Raw genomic sequence first — 15,857 nt, 5'->3', positions numbered from 1 at the left:
GAGCGTCGGACAAGTAAGTGAGCCGGAATCCATTGCTAACATGTTTGTTGGTCATTTTAAAATAGAATCTCCATTAGGCCCAGCGCAGCAAGGGGTTGATGACGGGGCCTGTCGTGAGTCGGACCTTGTTCGTTTTACCTCTGAACAGGTCAAACATGTGATCACAAAAATGACCAGAGGAAAGTCACCGGGCCACGACGGGCTCAGTATAGAACACTTACAGTTTGCGGGCAAACAGCTTTATGCAGTTCTGGCTAAATTTTATTCTTTGTGCATGTCTCACTCATACCTACCCCATGACCTAATGAAGACCATTGTTGTGCCTATTCTCAAAGATAAAACTGGCGATGTTTCTAGTAAGTCCAACTACCGGCCCATCTCGCTTGCTGCTGTGCTGGCTAAGGTACTGGATAGCCTACTGGACGCACAACTTGGGAAGCATTTAAACTTACACTATGCGCAGTTCGGGTTTCGCCCGGGTCTATCCACGGAAAGTGCAATCCTAAGTTTAAAACACACGGTACAGTATTACACTGAGCGTCAGACACCTATATACGCCTGCTTCCTGGATTTATCCAGGGCATTTGACCTTGTGTCGTACGATGTCCTTTGGAATAAGTTAAGGGAGCAAAAAGTACCGGCGGAACTACTCCGAATATTTCAATACTGGTACCTTAACCAGAGCAATAGCGTCAGATGGGCTGGTAGGTTTTCTCAGTCGTACAGGTTGGAGTGTGGGGTGAGGCAGGGGGGTATAACCTCCCCCAAGCTCTTCAACCTGTACGTTAACGACCTGATCGAGGGATTGAGCAGCACTACGGTAGGATGCAGAGTTGATGATGTTAGTGTCAACAATATCAGCTACGCGGACGACATGGTGCTGCTCAGTCCAACGGTCAGGGCGTTGAGAAAACTACTAAGCGTATGCGAAGAATACGTAAGTAAACATGGCTTACTGTATAACGCTAAGAAAAGCGAATTTATGGTATTTAAGGCCGTCGGGGGTAAGCTACCGGAAAGTGTACCTGCCATAAAACTTAATAATAATAACCTTAAGCGCGTGTATACATTTAAGTATCTTGGACACTATATCACCGACGACCTTAAAGACCAATTAGATATAGAAAGGGACCGCAGGGCACTGGCAGTCCGATGCAACATGCTAATAAGGAGGTTTGCACGGTGTAGCCAACAGGTAAAAATAACGTTATTTAAAGCCTATTGCCAGGTTTTCTACACGTGCAGCCTCTGGATTAGTTATGCGCAGAAGACTATCAGTTCCCTGCGCGTCCAATATAATAATGGTTTCAGGATGTTGTTGGGGCTGTCCCGTTTCTGCAGCGCATCGGGCATGTTTGCACAAGCTCGCACGGATGACTATTATGCCATAATACGCAAGAGAACTGCCTCGTTGCTCTGCAGAGTGCGGGCCAGCTCCAACCCCATCCTGGCCACTGTAGCGGGCCGATACGACTCACCTATAATGCGGCATTTTGAGCGTGTTTTAACCGCTACTAGGTGAATATTATTGTTATTGCTGTCTGTGTGTGTTTGTTTATTTATGATTATGTTCCACTAACACTTAGTCTTTAATCTTAATTGTTACTAACCATTTTGGGCCATTGTTGTCTTTAAATAAATAAAAAATTCAAAAAAAAAAATTAATTCTGCTTGCTTATTTTTGTGGGATATTTAATTTTATCTGAATAGCCTACTCTAAGTATGAGAGAGATCTACAAAATACGACCTTATTATATTGCAAATAAGTGTCAATATCGAACGGGCTTTCCAACCAATGGACTAATAGGCATCTCAAAAATCAGAAAAATTCAAATTAAGAATTCCGTTCTTGGCTGTCGTTGTGTTTTTTTTTCCACAATAGGACACATAGAGTTAGTAAGGCGTATAGAGATAATAAAGTCATTTAATATTTATGAACAGCTTTGGCCTCATGTACCTATAGATTTTATTGAGAGTATCTGATTCGTCGAAACAATATACACAATATTCCTTTTCATTAAGTACCATTACATTTCTGTATTAATTGTATAATTATAATATCTATTAATTATATTCAGTACTTATGTATATTTTTGAACGGATCGGTGAGCAACAAGATTCAGGGCTATAACCGCGAAAATAGAAGTTCGCAAATTGCGAGCATTTTTCTCTGTCACTCTAATTCATTGGAGTAAAAGAGAAAGATCCCCGCAAATTGCGAATTTCGGTTTTCGCGGTAGCCCCTCAGTCCTGTTACGAGAAAATAATTTTGGAAGACATTAATAGTATATAAGTATGTATATCGTCGCCTAGCACCCATAGTACAAGCTTTGCTTAGTTTGGGGCTAGGTTGATCTATGTAAGATGTTTCCCTAATAGTTATTTATTTATTTATTTATTTATATGACAGTTAAATATCACAGTTTTTAGAAACAAAGGTAAAATTGACGAAATATTTAAAGTAAGCCGATCTTGTTTTTTAGCAGTTCTAAATAATATTAAAGTCTATATATATGGCATAGAACTAGAAACAAAATCAAATAAAAAATAATAATGAGTTCTAAATTCAAATTGAAGGAGTATACATTTAAGATATTATAGGCCAAGCGCGCACCACGATATTAATTTTTACGACACGATTTTAGAATCGCGCTGTAATATATCGCAGAAAATTCACTGCGCGCACTGCGATGAAAAAGTCGACGATTTGTTCATTCTCAACATGGATTTCGTACCAGTCGCTTGTCATGAAACGTGTCTTTAATATGCGATTGCTGCATTTATAACACAAAGGTGATCCCCGTCTATTTCCATAATTAAATGGTCAACATCTAGCGTCTCATTTTGAGACTCCATTGGAGATGCAGGTGCCGAGATGTTAGGGTTTGGAGAGCGAAATGCCGACTGAGGTCCGGCCGGTTTGCGATTTTATTATCATAGTGCGCGCGGGGCCATACAACTCCGCATGCTGCAATTCACTTTGCGACAATCGCGTCGCGAACAATCGCGGAAAAATGTGACAAATCACTATTTTAAAATCGCTGCGATTTTTTTGTCGCATATGCGCGCACTAACATATAAACACATACGTTGCATTTCTGCGACAAAATTATCGCAGGACAAAAAATCGTGGTGCGCGCTTGGCCTTACTCTATAGTACATTATTGCAGAGGCCGGGAAAGGGCAATTCGTGGATGAGTTTCGATTTTGTCGGACGACGCGAAGCGGAGTCCGACAAAGAAGACGAATCCACGAATTGCTATTCCTGCCGAGGCATATATAGTGCTTTTCTCCAAACATGCGAGGAAATAAGCTAAAATAATTATTATTTAACCATCAAGCATCACTCAAATCAAACCTTCACATCCAAAATGTCAAAAACAATTTCCCTCTTTAATTAATTTTTAAAAGTTAAAGTTACAAACTTATTCTGCCATTCAGTATTCGTTCATTCAATATAATTGTGCAATATAGTTGGTCAAACCAACTTTTCAGTCAGTAAGAACCAGGAAAACTATACCCATCCTTTTCTTTTGGGTGCTAGTACTAGTGTAAGACAAAGATAGTATGATTCTCTTTGTCTATGTTTGAAATGAGAAAGTCCTTTGACAAACTATATAAGCTTTATGAACACGGATGAGATTTAAAAAAAATATATAAATAATCTTTGATTTTATTAAGCAGTATTCGCACGATCATACACGTGAAATGATAGCTGATCGGGTCGTGTAGAAGCGGCTCGCGGCAATAATAATTGGCCGTTTGCGTTTTTTATTATTAAAAAGTAAAAAAACACTACAGTAATAAGTTATTACTGTAGTGTTTTTTTACTTCCCGTCCGCTAGAACAGGACAGCGATAGTTTGATGTTTTTTAATTAGAGTTTGACATTAACGAAGAACTTCCCGTAGTATTTTTGCTACAGTAAGGTGAACATTTCCGAGCATATTGGAGAAAAATTATTATAATACATCAAGCATTCGCGAGATGCTCGACTTCGGTATTCAAACACAAAGCAATAGTACAAGAATCTAACTAAATGCAAAGGCCGAAGGAGCGATTCGAAGATCCGAAGCGTCCGTCAGACGCGCGCCTCCCGTAACTTTTCCAAGTATTTTTAAGTACAAGTGTCTAAGTCGCAAGATCCAAACGCTGAAGTCGCATTGAGCCGAAAGCCCGAAGCATCCAGGAGGTCAGTTCTAAACACAGGTAATTAATACAAGTGTCTAAATACGAAGGCCGGAGGCCGAGCTCCGCGTAGGGCCGAAGGCCCGAAGCCTGCAAGATGTCAGTGGTTAAACACAGAACTGACAGCCTGGACGCTTCGGGCCTTCGGCCCTACGCGGAGCTCGGCCTTCGGCCTTCGCATTTAGATACTTATACTATTTTTCTGTGTTTAAGTACTAACATCCTGGACGCTTCGGGCCTTCGGCCCTACGCGGAGCTCGGCCTTCGACTTTCGCATTTAGACACTTGTACTATTGTTCTGTGTTAAAGCACTGACATCCTGGACGCTTCGGGCCTTTGGGCTACGCGGAGGTCGGCCTTTGGCCTTCACATTTAGACACTTGTACTATTGCTCTGTGCTAAAGCGATGACATTTTGCTAAAGCTCGGCCTTCCGCCTTCGCACTTAGACACTTTGTACTATAGTTCTGTGTGTGTAGTTGAATACGGTATCCTAAAAACAGGCAAACGACCTCTGTAAAATGTAACGATGCGAGCGGTACGGCTACCATCAGTTTGGCATTGACATAAACGCTACCGTGGCCGTGAACGTAATTTACTTTCTATGCATCTCGCTCGTACTGACATATTAGTGCGAAAGAGATATACCTATAGGAAGTAAATTACGTTCACGATATCGTTTATGTCAATGCCAAACTGATGGTAGCCGTACGGAACACTAAATGCCTCGAGCTATCTCGGACTTGGCCAAATTATTTTAAATCAGTAACTAATATTGCTTATGAAAGCAAAAGAATGTAAATAATAGGCTAGATGACTAATTTTCATTTATGGTATAAATCGATCAGGTTTGTTTTTATGATCAAAAGTCTATATGGGACCCATTGCATTAAAGCAATACATAATTTTTAAGAAAAAAAAACCGACTTCCATGGGACCCGGTGAAAGATTATGGTAGATGGTGCACTATGTAGAAAAGGAGGTAAAACCAGTACTTTCTAGTAGCATTTCGTTTCCGTAAGGGTCGTAGTTCTAGCCTAACCTAACCCACTTCTCTGATAGCAGTTCGGTTCGGCTAACCTAACCTAACCTAACCCACTTCTCTGATAGCAGTTCGGTTCTGTGAGGATCGCAGTTCGAACCTAATCAAACCCACTTTTCTAGTAGCATTTCGTTTCTGTAAGACTCGCAGTTCTAACCAAACCTAACCCACTTTTGTTCGGTTCTGTGAGGATCGCAGTTCGAACCTAATCAAACCCACTTTTCTAGTAGCATTTCGTTTCTGTAAGACTCGCAGTTCTAACCAAACCTAACCCACTTTTGTTCGGTTCTGTGAGGATCGCAGTTCAAACCTAACCTAACCCACTTAACGGCGCATGCGGTGCGGTGTACGGGAGCTGGAGCGGGAGGGGTTTGGCATCATCATACCCACATTTTATGGTAGGTAATCATAGTGGTTTATTTAGTTTAGGTATCATAGTGGTTTTCCGGGTCAAGGTCCGGGTCTCTGAGTGAGAGTCCGGGTCCGAGTCCCGGTCCGAGTCCGGGTCCGGGTCCGGGTCCGAGTCCGGGTCCGAGTCCGGGTCCGAGTCCGGGTCCGAGTCCGGGTCCGATTCCGGGTCCGAGTCCGAGTCCGAGTCCGGGTCCGAACCGGATCCGGGTATGAGTCCGGGACGTCCGGGTCCCAGTCCAAGTCAAAATCGAAATTCGAAATCACCAAACATGTACTATGCGTCGTTGAAGAGTTCTGTTCTGATCATCATCAGCAGTTCCACTTCATCAAATGCGACAGTTTTTAATGTAAATGCTTGATTTTATGATGAAAATACAAAAAATTCTATACGTATGCCTTTAAGATTTGAGGAGTTCCCTCGATTCCTTATGGATCCCATCATCAGAACTCGAGCTTGACAGAAATGTGGCTTAAAAACTAAACTTGCTTAACAAACATAACGAAGAGGACAAATCGCCAAACGTGAACTATGCGTCCTCGAAGAGTTCCGTTCTGATCATCATCAGCAGTTCCACTTCATCAAATGCGACAGTTTTTAATGAAAATGCTTGATTTTCTGATGAAAATACAAAAATCTCTATACGCATGCCTTTAAAATTTGAGGAGTTCCCTCGATTTCTCATGGATCCCATCATCAGAACTCAAGCTTGACAAAATTGTGGCTTAAAAACTTAACTTGCTTAACAAACATAACGAAGAGGACAAATCGCCAAAGGTGAACTATGCGTCGTTGAAGAGTTCCGTTCTGATCATCATTAGCAGTTCCACTTCATCAAATGTCACATTTTTGAATGTATATGCTTGACTTGTTGATAAAAACACAAAAATCACCATATCTATGCCTTTAAGATTTGAGGAGTTCCGTCGATTCCTCATAGATCCCATCATCAGAACTGAATTTTGACAAAAACGGGACCAATCTGTATGCATATACATACAATCAAAAAAATAATTTTCAAAATCGGTCCAGTAATGACGGAGATATGGAGTAACAAACATAAAAAATAAAAAAAAATAAAAAACATACAACCGAATTGATAACCTCCTCCTTTGGGATTTGGAAGTCGGTTAAAAAGTCAGAAATGGTAGTCAAAGTCCGACAGTCGTACTTCACTCACGAAACGCTCCTAACAAAACGATAAGAGAACGTGACGTCACGGTCACTGATAGTCCATCTTGAAGTATGGACAAAACATGAAAATTGCGTTTTTGTCGGTGAAATATTGCGTTTATGCATATAGTTGCTATACAATATTTTTTTGTATAAAATGTAAGGAAACGAATGGTATCCTTACTTATTTCCTTTTTGGAAGCTAAAATAAAACTTAAGTTTTGAAACTTTCAGGTCCTATATTTTTGTATTCATTCCATATATTAATTTAATATCCACATTATTGTGATAAGTTGCTCATTTGCTATCTATTCTACTAGAATTTGTTATATAATTCAACATGTGTCATCATCCCTATTGTATGGTGCTGGAACAGCTGGAATACCACCCTAAGTAATCTGTTATGCCCTAAACACATAAACAACAACAAATTAAACTAAAACAGTCTTAAAAGTGGTATGAACGGTGACCGTTTTCCTTGAATGTGCCGTTGCTGAGGCAAGAATGAGTGCAATTTAATTACCATTGGTGAGATAACACGCATCAGTAGAAGTAGAAGACGATTAACCTCGACATAGTGGCCATTAGCGCGGTATCTTTGGAAACAGTAGGAAACCAGACATTAAATGTGCATCATTTGTAACGAAATAGGCGTCGTAAAGTGTATAACACACTGAGCGGGTGAGACGCTGCGGTGAATATTTTACACACCTTACAACGGGTAATATTATTATATGCTACCATCAAAAACATAAATGTAAAAAAGGAGAGCCAAGTTCAATACAAAAATTATGCTTGGCTGTGGGGTTCGCCGCAAAAAGAATGGAGATTTAAATGAGTGCCAAGTTCTATGCAAAATCCAAATATGTATTTATAGGAACAAAATAACATTATAAACAAGTATTAAACTCTATTTCTTTGCTTTATTGGATACCTATAACAATTGCTGTTATTTAAAAAAAATGTGAGATCTTAAAGCAGGTTAGATTTGACTTGGCCAGTTTTCATTACATCAGTCATTTTATAAAGTTATTCAACATATATATTTTGTAATTCTGATAAAAACTGGCCAAGCCAAATCTAACCTACTTTAAGATCTCACATTTTTTTTAAATAACAGCAATTGTTATAGGTATCCAATAAAGCAAAGAAATAGAGTTTAATACTTGTTTATAATGTTATTTTGTTCCTATAAATACATATTTGGATTTTGCATAGAACTTGGCACTCATTTAAATCTCCATTCTTTTTGCGGCGAACCCCACAGCCAAGCATAATTTTTGTATTGAACTTGGCTCTCCTTTTTTACATTTATGTTTTTGATGGGATATCAATACTTTTTGTAAAGAAAACTAGGCAGGTATTGAGATTTAATGTTTTTTCTTGTGTTTCCGCTGCATGTTTTTTACTTCTGTTCTTTGTATTAATTATGTGGTGCCGCGCGCCGCCAACGACACACCGTTGGCCGGTTGTTTAGCGCGTATTACAGGTTTTTTGTATGGGGACCCCCCCTATTTTTTAACTTTTTTTATTTTTAGATTTTTTCCTACGCTTACACACAATTACCGAGCTGGATTTCAAATTTCATCCTTCTAGGTCATCTGGAAGTAGGTTAGGTTTAGGTACTATATGTCAGTCACAATAAAAAAGAAATTTGTATGGGAACCCCCCCTATTTATTAACTTTTTTTTGTTTTTAGATTTTTTCCTACGCTTACACACAATAACCGAGCTGGATTCCAAATTTCATCCTTCTAGGTCATCTGGAAGTAGGTTAGGTTTAGGTACTTATATGTCAGTCACAATAAAAAATGGTTTTTTTGTATGGGGACCCCCCCTATTTTATAACTTTTTTTAATTTTTAGATTTTTTCCTACGCTTTCACACAATAACTGAGCTGGATTCCAAATTTCATCCTTCTAGGTCATCTGGAAGTAGGTTAGGTTTAGGTACTATAGGTATGTCAGTCAGTCTTAAAATTTACGACTTTTTGACCTTCATATCTTTATAACCGTTTGAGCTAGCTTCATGAAATTTGGGCTTCTAGATGTCCTTATGGATATAATTAAACACACGTAGTTTTATGTGTTTACGTTAAAGATGTTTTGAGTTATAGAAGGGTCAAAAGTGGCACCAAGTGGTTCGTGTAATATTACACTTGGCGCTGGCTAGCCAGTTCCTTTGCTTGAACTTGGCTTGACACGCTGCCGCGTGTCTAGATTATGATCGCCGCGCTGTTTTGTGCCTCTAACAATACATACATTACATTTTAAATTTAAAATAAATGCCGGGACAGAGGAAGACCAAAACGGAGATGGCGGGACGACCTTGACACATTTTCTAAAGAGCGCATGGCAGGAAAGAGGGGCGGCCCTTGCCCAGCAGTGGGACACTCCTATAGGCTAAAAAAAAAATGCCATACAGATCCATCAAGCAAAACATACAACGCCATCTGTTAGCTTAAAACATTTATAGTAATGTTCAAAACAGAAAAATGTAAACCTTACGCATTGAAAGAAACTAGAATATCGTAGAAATATATTGTTTTCAGAATTCTAAAAACTTCGTAAATCGTCTAATTGTGGTGAACATAATGGACTTAGACCCGCGTCTTACTATCGACTAGCTTGAACTTTGACACCGGATGGGAGGGCAGCGTCAATAATAATAACAAGAAATCGCAGTTCCTGCGCCATTGCAGCAAAAATATATTATATATAAAGGAGTATATTATAATTGGCAACGCGCCTGTGACCTTTGCAGTTTATTTACTTACAATAAAAGGCGTACAAACGGTACAAAAGGCAAACTTAATAGGTAGTGCCAGAAGGCATTCTCTTACCAGGTAACCCACAGAACATATTTTTTTCTTATTTCTGTGAGTCAACCCTTGCGCCAAACAGATTAACAGTAGTTTTAATAGTCGAAATACATGCTATCTACGGTCTTGTAATAGTGGTTAGCGACTAGTTAGGCGGGTCGCATGCTTGCTTGCAAAGTTGTCTTAAGGTTCACACAGACAGGAATAATTTTTATCGTCATCATTATCACCACCCTTCGCAGACGAAGACGCGGCCGGAAGCTAGTAATACTATAACGTTATTAAATTGTCCAAGAAACAGTAGTCACTTAGTCACACTGAACTTTAGACTCGCAGGTAATTTACCTGAGTCATGAGAGTATAAAGGAAAATCAACTTAGAATATAGTAAGCTTAGGTGGGAACTCCGTTGCAAGCACATCGCGTGTATAACGAGTTTACGTTAGTCCTGTTTACTTCTTTATTATGTTTCTTAACAGTTAACGTACTGAACATTGCTAAACTGTTTTGCATTGAAAAATCTACAATGTTCTACAATGTTGCGATATAATTAATTAATCATTGCTATTGTGTCTACCAGCAGCAGTGCTTTAAAAATATACACGGACGGATCAAAGTGTTATTCCATATGTCCAATTTTTTTTGTCCGAAATCATTGCGTCTCATCTCTCATTAAGCAAAATGTGAGACAAAATACAAATTGGACAGATGGAATACTTATTTCAGAAAAAAATCTAGGTATACGTATCCAATACAATAAAAGATAACTAGCACCGGTAAATAATATAACACGTTAACCGTTCGAGAGCCCGTTAAAAAAATGTACCGCGCCTGTAACGGTGCAGTGTAGTGCAAAAATATTAGCTTTTGATTATCTTAACTTTGCGATTACAATAAAATGTCTATGACCCACTTCGTAGATAGATAAAGAAGATTAACGAAGTGTAGATACTACGCTAGAATTAGTCTGTGTGAATCTAGGAATTTATTAGCTATTAATTTTACGAGATGTCAATATCTGTTTTATCGCCTATTTGATAGGCCGAAATGGGTTAAATTGAGCGTCTGGCTTAGAAGGTTTAGAGAAGGAGAAACGATATAAGTACTTTGCGGAAGCCAGCTTTTTAGCTTATTCAATAGCATCATCATGGGCCTGTAAAATCTATGCCAGACGATTCATTGCAAATATTGCAATGTCCGCGTAAATAAAGATTTAAATTAGACCCTTGTCCAAGCATAGTACGATTTATCAACCACATACGCGGCAATAGAATTTCTTAACGCCGATTTACGATTCAAATTAGATTGCACTTTCGGGAAATGTTACTTGTCTTCAAATGGATCATCAAAGCTAGGTTATATTGGAATATATTTGCATTTTTTTTTATGGAAAGAGGGTGCGGCCTGGGAAAGGGTTAAGGTGGATGTACAAACCAATACAGAACTGGCTGGGCTCTAATAAACCTATTTGGGATTGAGCTTAATCATTCTAAAGTACAGTCAACTGTAAAAATATGGGTGCACAAATCATCTCAAAAATATGTTCCATAGCTCTTATGTCAGCGAATTAAGATAGGGGACATATTTTTGAATAAGTTGGCTACACCCATATTTTTACAGTTGACTGTACAGCCGATGGTCATTGTCATTTAATACCAACGTTGTTGTTTATTTTAATTACTTTCTTATTTAATAATACCAACTATTATTGTTAAAACACTGCCTATTCAACATCTACGAGTATAAAGTCGATGAAGCGAAATTCGAGTTGCAAAATTGGAATAAACATGTAATTCTATTAGGTACACATACTTTTACACCAATATTCATAACACATTACAAAATGATACATTAATTTATCATCTATCATAAAGATAAGATAATTACGAATTACTAATTGATCAAGGTGTTATGTCCAAAACTATTATAAGGATATGTAATGGTAGGTACCATTACCAATACCTACATCCGCTTGTAAAAAATGGAGCAAAATGCTGATAGCTGATAACACTGATAATTGAATGTGAATGCAACAATCTGAAGGCTGTTCTGAAATTGGGTGAATGTAATCTACTACTGCAGAAAATAAAGCTAACTGCACACTAGGGTGGAGTGAAAGTGGCCAAAATTTTTTTTTTCTTTTTTTCAAATTTCCTGTATCATTAATCGATGATCCTAAGTAAAACCTCTGTTCATACCAAAAATCAGACATCTAGGACTTAATCTTCAGGTGGCGCACCTTGAAGGTAGTTTACAAAAAACTTTAATTTTTACGCTTAAGTGGCTCCCACTATTCGAAGTCGATTCATGATTTAACTTTATAAACGCAGTGTTTTAAATTGTATCGAAGTGTCATCTCGTATATGAATCGGTTTTATTCGAAGTAAATACAATTAATTGCTTGTGGCGAAGAAGTGAAAATTGAAAGTAAAGTGTTACAAAATGCCAAAAACTCGAAAAGATTTGAGGTGTCCTGTGTTTGGCGATCCACAAAAATTAAGTGGTAATATGTTGCCGACGTATAGTGATGTGATTAAATATTACTTATGGCACAGAAACTATCTACTCGAGTTGAATAATGGAAAAGATCCTTCAGTCAAATGTATTTGTGAAATAATTGCTACCGATATCGAAAATATATGGGCTAAAGCATCTATCCCTACAATTAGTCATCAACAAGCTGTCGCAAGATTGATTGTGTATTACAACAAGTATAAAGGTGTAAAAAAACTGCGTAATGACTCCAAAAAGCAAACCGTTTATGAAGATTCTCTGAAAAGTTATTTGATATCGCAACATGTAAATGTATATCCAGAGAAGTACCTATGCAAATGTGTAACTAAAGTGCCTGTTGCTGAAGAATTATTCTTGCAAGACCAACGAACTGATCGCAAAATGTATATAGGGACTGTTGACAAGGTCAGTGCTGGAACTGTCAGACGTCCAAATTATATTTGAAGCAGATGAAGAAGTACTAGGAGCACACATGGATTTTTGCACAAACTGGTCATACTTTCGCTTCCTAATTTCGCCTCGCTGGATAGATTGGGTCATCACCTTGTCAATAGTCCCTATATACATTTTGCGATCAGTTCGTTGGTCTTGCAAGAATAATTCTTCAGCAACAGGCACTTTAGTTACACATTTGCATACTTCTCTGGATATACATTTACATGTTGCGATATCAAATAACTTTTCAGAGAATCTTCAAAAAAGGTTTGTTTTTTTGGAGTCATTACGCAGTTTTTTTACACCTTTATACTTGTTGTAATACACAATCAATCTTGCGACAGCTTGTTGATGACTAATTGTAGGGATAGATGCTTTAGCCCATATATTTTCGATATCGGTAGCAATTATTTCACAAATATCTTTGACTGAAGGATCTTTTCCATTATTCAACTCGAGTAGATAGTTTCTGTGCCATAAGTAATATTTAATCACATCACTATACGTCGGCAACATATTACCACTTAATTTTTGTGGATCGCCAAACACAGGACACCTCAAATCTTTTCGAGTTTTTGGCATTTTGTAACACTTTACTTTCAATTTTCACTTCTTCGCCACAAGCAATTAACTGTATTTAAGTAGGTACTTCAAATAAAACCGATTCATATACGAGATGACACTTCGATACAATTAAAAACACCGCGTTTATAAAGTTAAATCGTGAATCGACTTCGAATAGTGGGAGCCACTTAAGCGTAAAAATTAAAGATTTTTGTAAACTACCTTCAAGGTGCGCCACCTGAAGATTACGTCCTAGACGTCTGATTTTTGGTATGGACAGAGGTTTTACTTAGGATCATCGATTAATGATACAGGAAATTTGAAAAAAAGAAAAAAGAAATTTTTGGTTACTTTCACTCCACCCTACTGCACACAGTAGTGGATCAGCCAAGTTGGAATGGAAAAAGGTGACACACAATTCAGAAAAGTATTACTTAAACTTCTTCAGGACACTTTCAATCCAAACAAGATATTATTTTATCGTACCTACTGTCTAGAAAACAGCCAAGCTAGACTAGCGCTCAGCAACAAATTATTTTCAAGGTCTAGAATTGACCCTAAACTAGAAAGGTAATGTAATCACTTGTCTGATATCACTAGTATATGTATTTGTATACCTATACCTCATATAAATTAACCTCATTCGTACAAATCAAGCTAATTAGAGCCTATGCCAAATCTTGTTCCTGTAATCAATTATCAAAAAAGAGTATAGAGTGTGAAGCGCTTTAACCTTTTCGAAGCCGTGTCAAACACAAAAGTTGTCACGCGGACGTCACCTCCGAAGTGTCAAAGTTGAAATTGAACTTTATGCATATGCAATTATGCACACAGGTCCATGTTGCTTTGTGGTTTGTGACTGATTAATCAGTCTTTGGCGTTGAACCTGTGGTGCGGATATATCAGTCACTGGCATCCAAAAGGTTAAAAAAGTTTAATATATAGTCAGTCAGAACAATGACTGCAAGAGCCGACTCACCTCAGCATTTCCAAAAGCGTCAGGTCCTCCATTCTTGGCACACTTGTCCTTAAACGCTGCTGCAGATTTGTTCTTGATCTCATCGAGTTGTGTCTTGTCCACCTTGCCCTGGAGCTCCGGAGGCAGGTTCTCTAAGGCTGTGTTCACTGCTTGTTCTTGGTCAGCGTCCAACTGAGCCCAGGCCGCCCCTTGATACATGAATACAATGTAGAAGATATATAAAAAGATTTCAATTTTAGATGTTATAGATTATTTACTCAATCACATATTATTAACTCACATTCATTAATTCATACCAATGTTTCAACTCAGGTTTCACTAGTCGTGGTTGCGGCTAAGTAAATTCTGTGTCAAAATGTCCATAAATAAAGGTAATAAAATAAATTTAAGATAGACCCGTCTATAAATGAGAGTTACTATGTGTTTAAAACGCGAAAGTTTTAAATATTATATTTACTCAATCTCTCTGCACAGAGACAGTTAATTAATGTAGTATTTATAGGGATGGTATTCCATCTGTCCAATATCTTGGTCTAATGTGTATTTTGCATCTCACATTTTGCCTAATGAGAGAGTGAGACACAATGCACCTTGGACAAAGAAATTGGACAGGTGAAATACCACCCATAGTGATTGCACCTCAATTTAGACATAATATAGGTTTTCTTTTTCAATAATTTTAAGAATGCCTGGATTATGAAAACTACTATTTATAGCAATAGAAACATGTAAGGCAAATATAATAAGTTAAATATAAGAAATACTATTTACAGAATTTGGTTACATAGCTTTTGAAAAACAGATTTTACATAGTGCATCGGTTCCACATAAAATTTAATAACCTTACAATTCAAGTACAAGTAAAACCGGATCTCCAGTTCAAAGTAATATAGTAAACGACCTATAGGTTAAAAGAGACTTAAGTAAATATTTTCCGTAATCATAAATTAACTCAAGGGTAAGTTGTACATTTTATAAACAAGAAAACACTTACCTAACAGGAATACCGCTACAATAACACTCTTGACAAACATCTTGACTCGAGAGAATAAGTAATTTAATTTATTAATAAGATCACTTCACGTAAAATAAAGCAATATAACGTAAATGTGTTTAAATAAACGTGTTAACTATTTGTCGATTAAATCGATTTATCAATCACACACCATGCTCCTTGCCGAGATGGACGAAGACTGTTTTTTTTTATTTGACATATGACATGACATTAAAGTCGTAACAGACTACCGTACCGCACCTCGATCTTGGTGCACCGGCCGCGCATCCATAAGTGAGAGCGAGAAAGAGATATTTCTTTTACCCCGGCTACACACGTAACGATAAATCGTAGCGATAAAACTGTGCAGTCCGATTTGCGCAGTTTTATGTACCGTGTGTATGACAAATCGTTACGATAATCGACAACGATTTGTCATACCACCTCAACACTCGTGCGCGAATCGCGGCGCGAAGCCGCGAACGCGAGTGTGGCGTCGATTTTCGTAGACCTCGCCCGCTCGGAGTAATTAACAATGGAGCCGCCATTAACAGGCGTTCCCCTCTGTCGAAAATAGGCGGCCAATGGTCAACCATATGTATGGACTGACGTTTATCTGACATGACGTACCTATACATTTGATGTGCCCCTCCCCCGCAAAAAACGGCAGACTATTTTGTACCGAAAATTTTAGACATGGCGTCTCCGTTGTTAATTACTCCGAGCTCGCCCGCGATTCAGG

At 38.1% G+C, this 15,857-nt stretch overlaps 1 protein-coding gene across 1 annotated transcript in view; it reads right to left on the bottom strand.

Annotated features, from left to right (window-relative positions):
• The window catches only part of LOC134666195 (27 kDa hemolymph protein-like), a 29,643-nt gene extending 14,338 nt beyond the window's left edge, over window positions 1-15,305 (bottom strand). Inside the window, exons 1-2 of the mRNA XM_063523346.1 lie at window positions 15,116-15,305; window positions 14,122-14,309 (exon numbers count right to left, since the gene is read on the bottom strand). Coding sequence (XP_063379416.1) covers window positions 14,122-14,309; window positions 15,116-15,155 — 228 coding nt within the window. The 5' untranslated portion in view covers window positions 15,156-15,305. The remainder of the gene's footprint in view (window positions 1-14,121; window positions 14,310-15,115) is intronic.
• Window positions 15,306-15,857: the final 552 nt, after the last annotated feature.

Source organism: Cydia fagiglandana, chromosome 7 (genome assembly GCF_963556715.1).
Source record: "Cydia fagiglandana chromosome 7, ilCydFagi1.1, whole genome shotgun sequence".
Taxonomy (NCBI): Eukaryota; Metazoa; Arthropoda; class Insecta; order Lepidoptera; family Tortricidae; genus Cydia; species Cydia fagiglandana.
This window is presented reverse-complemented; position numbering and strand designations above follow the sequence as displayed.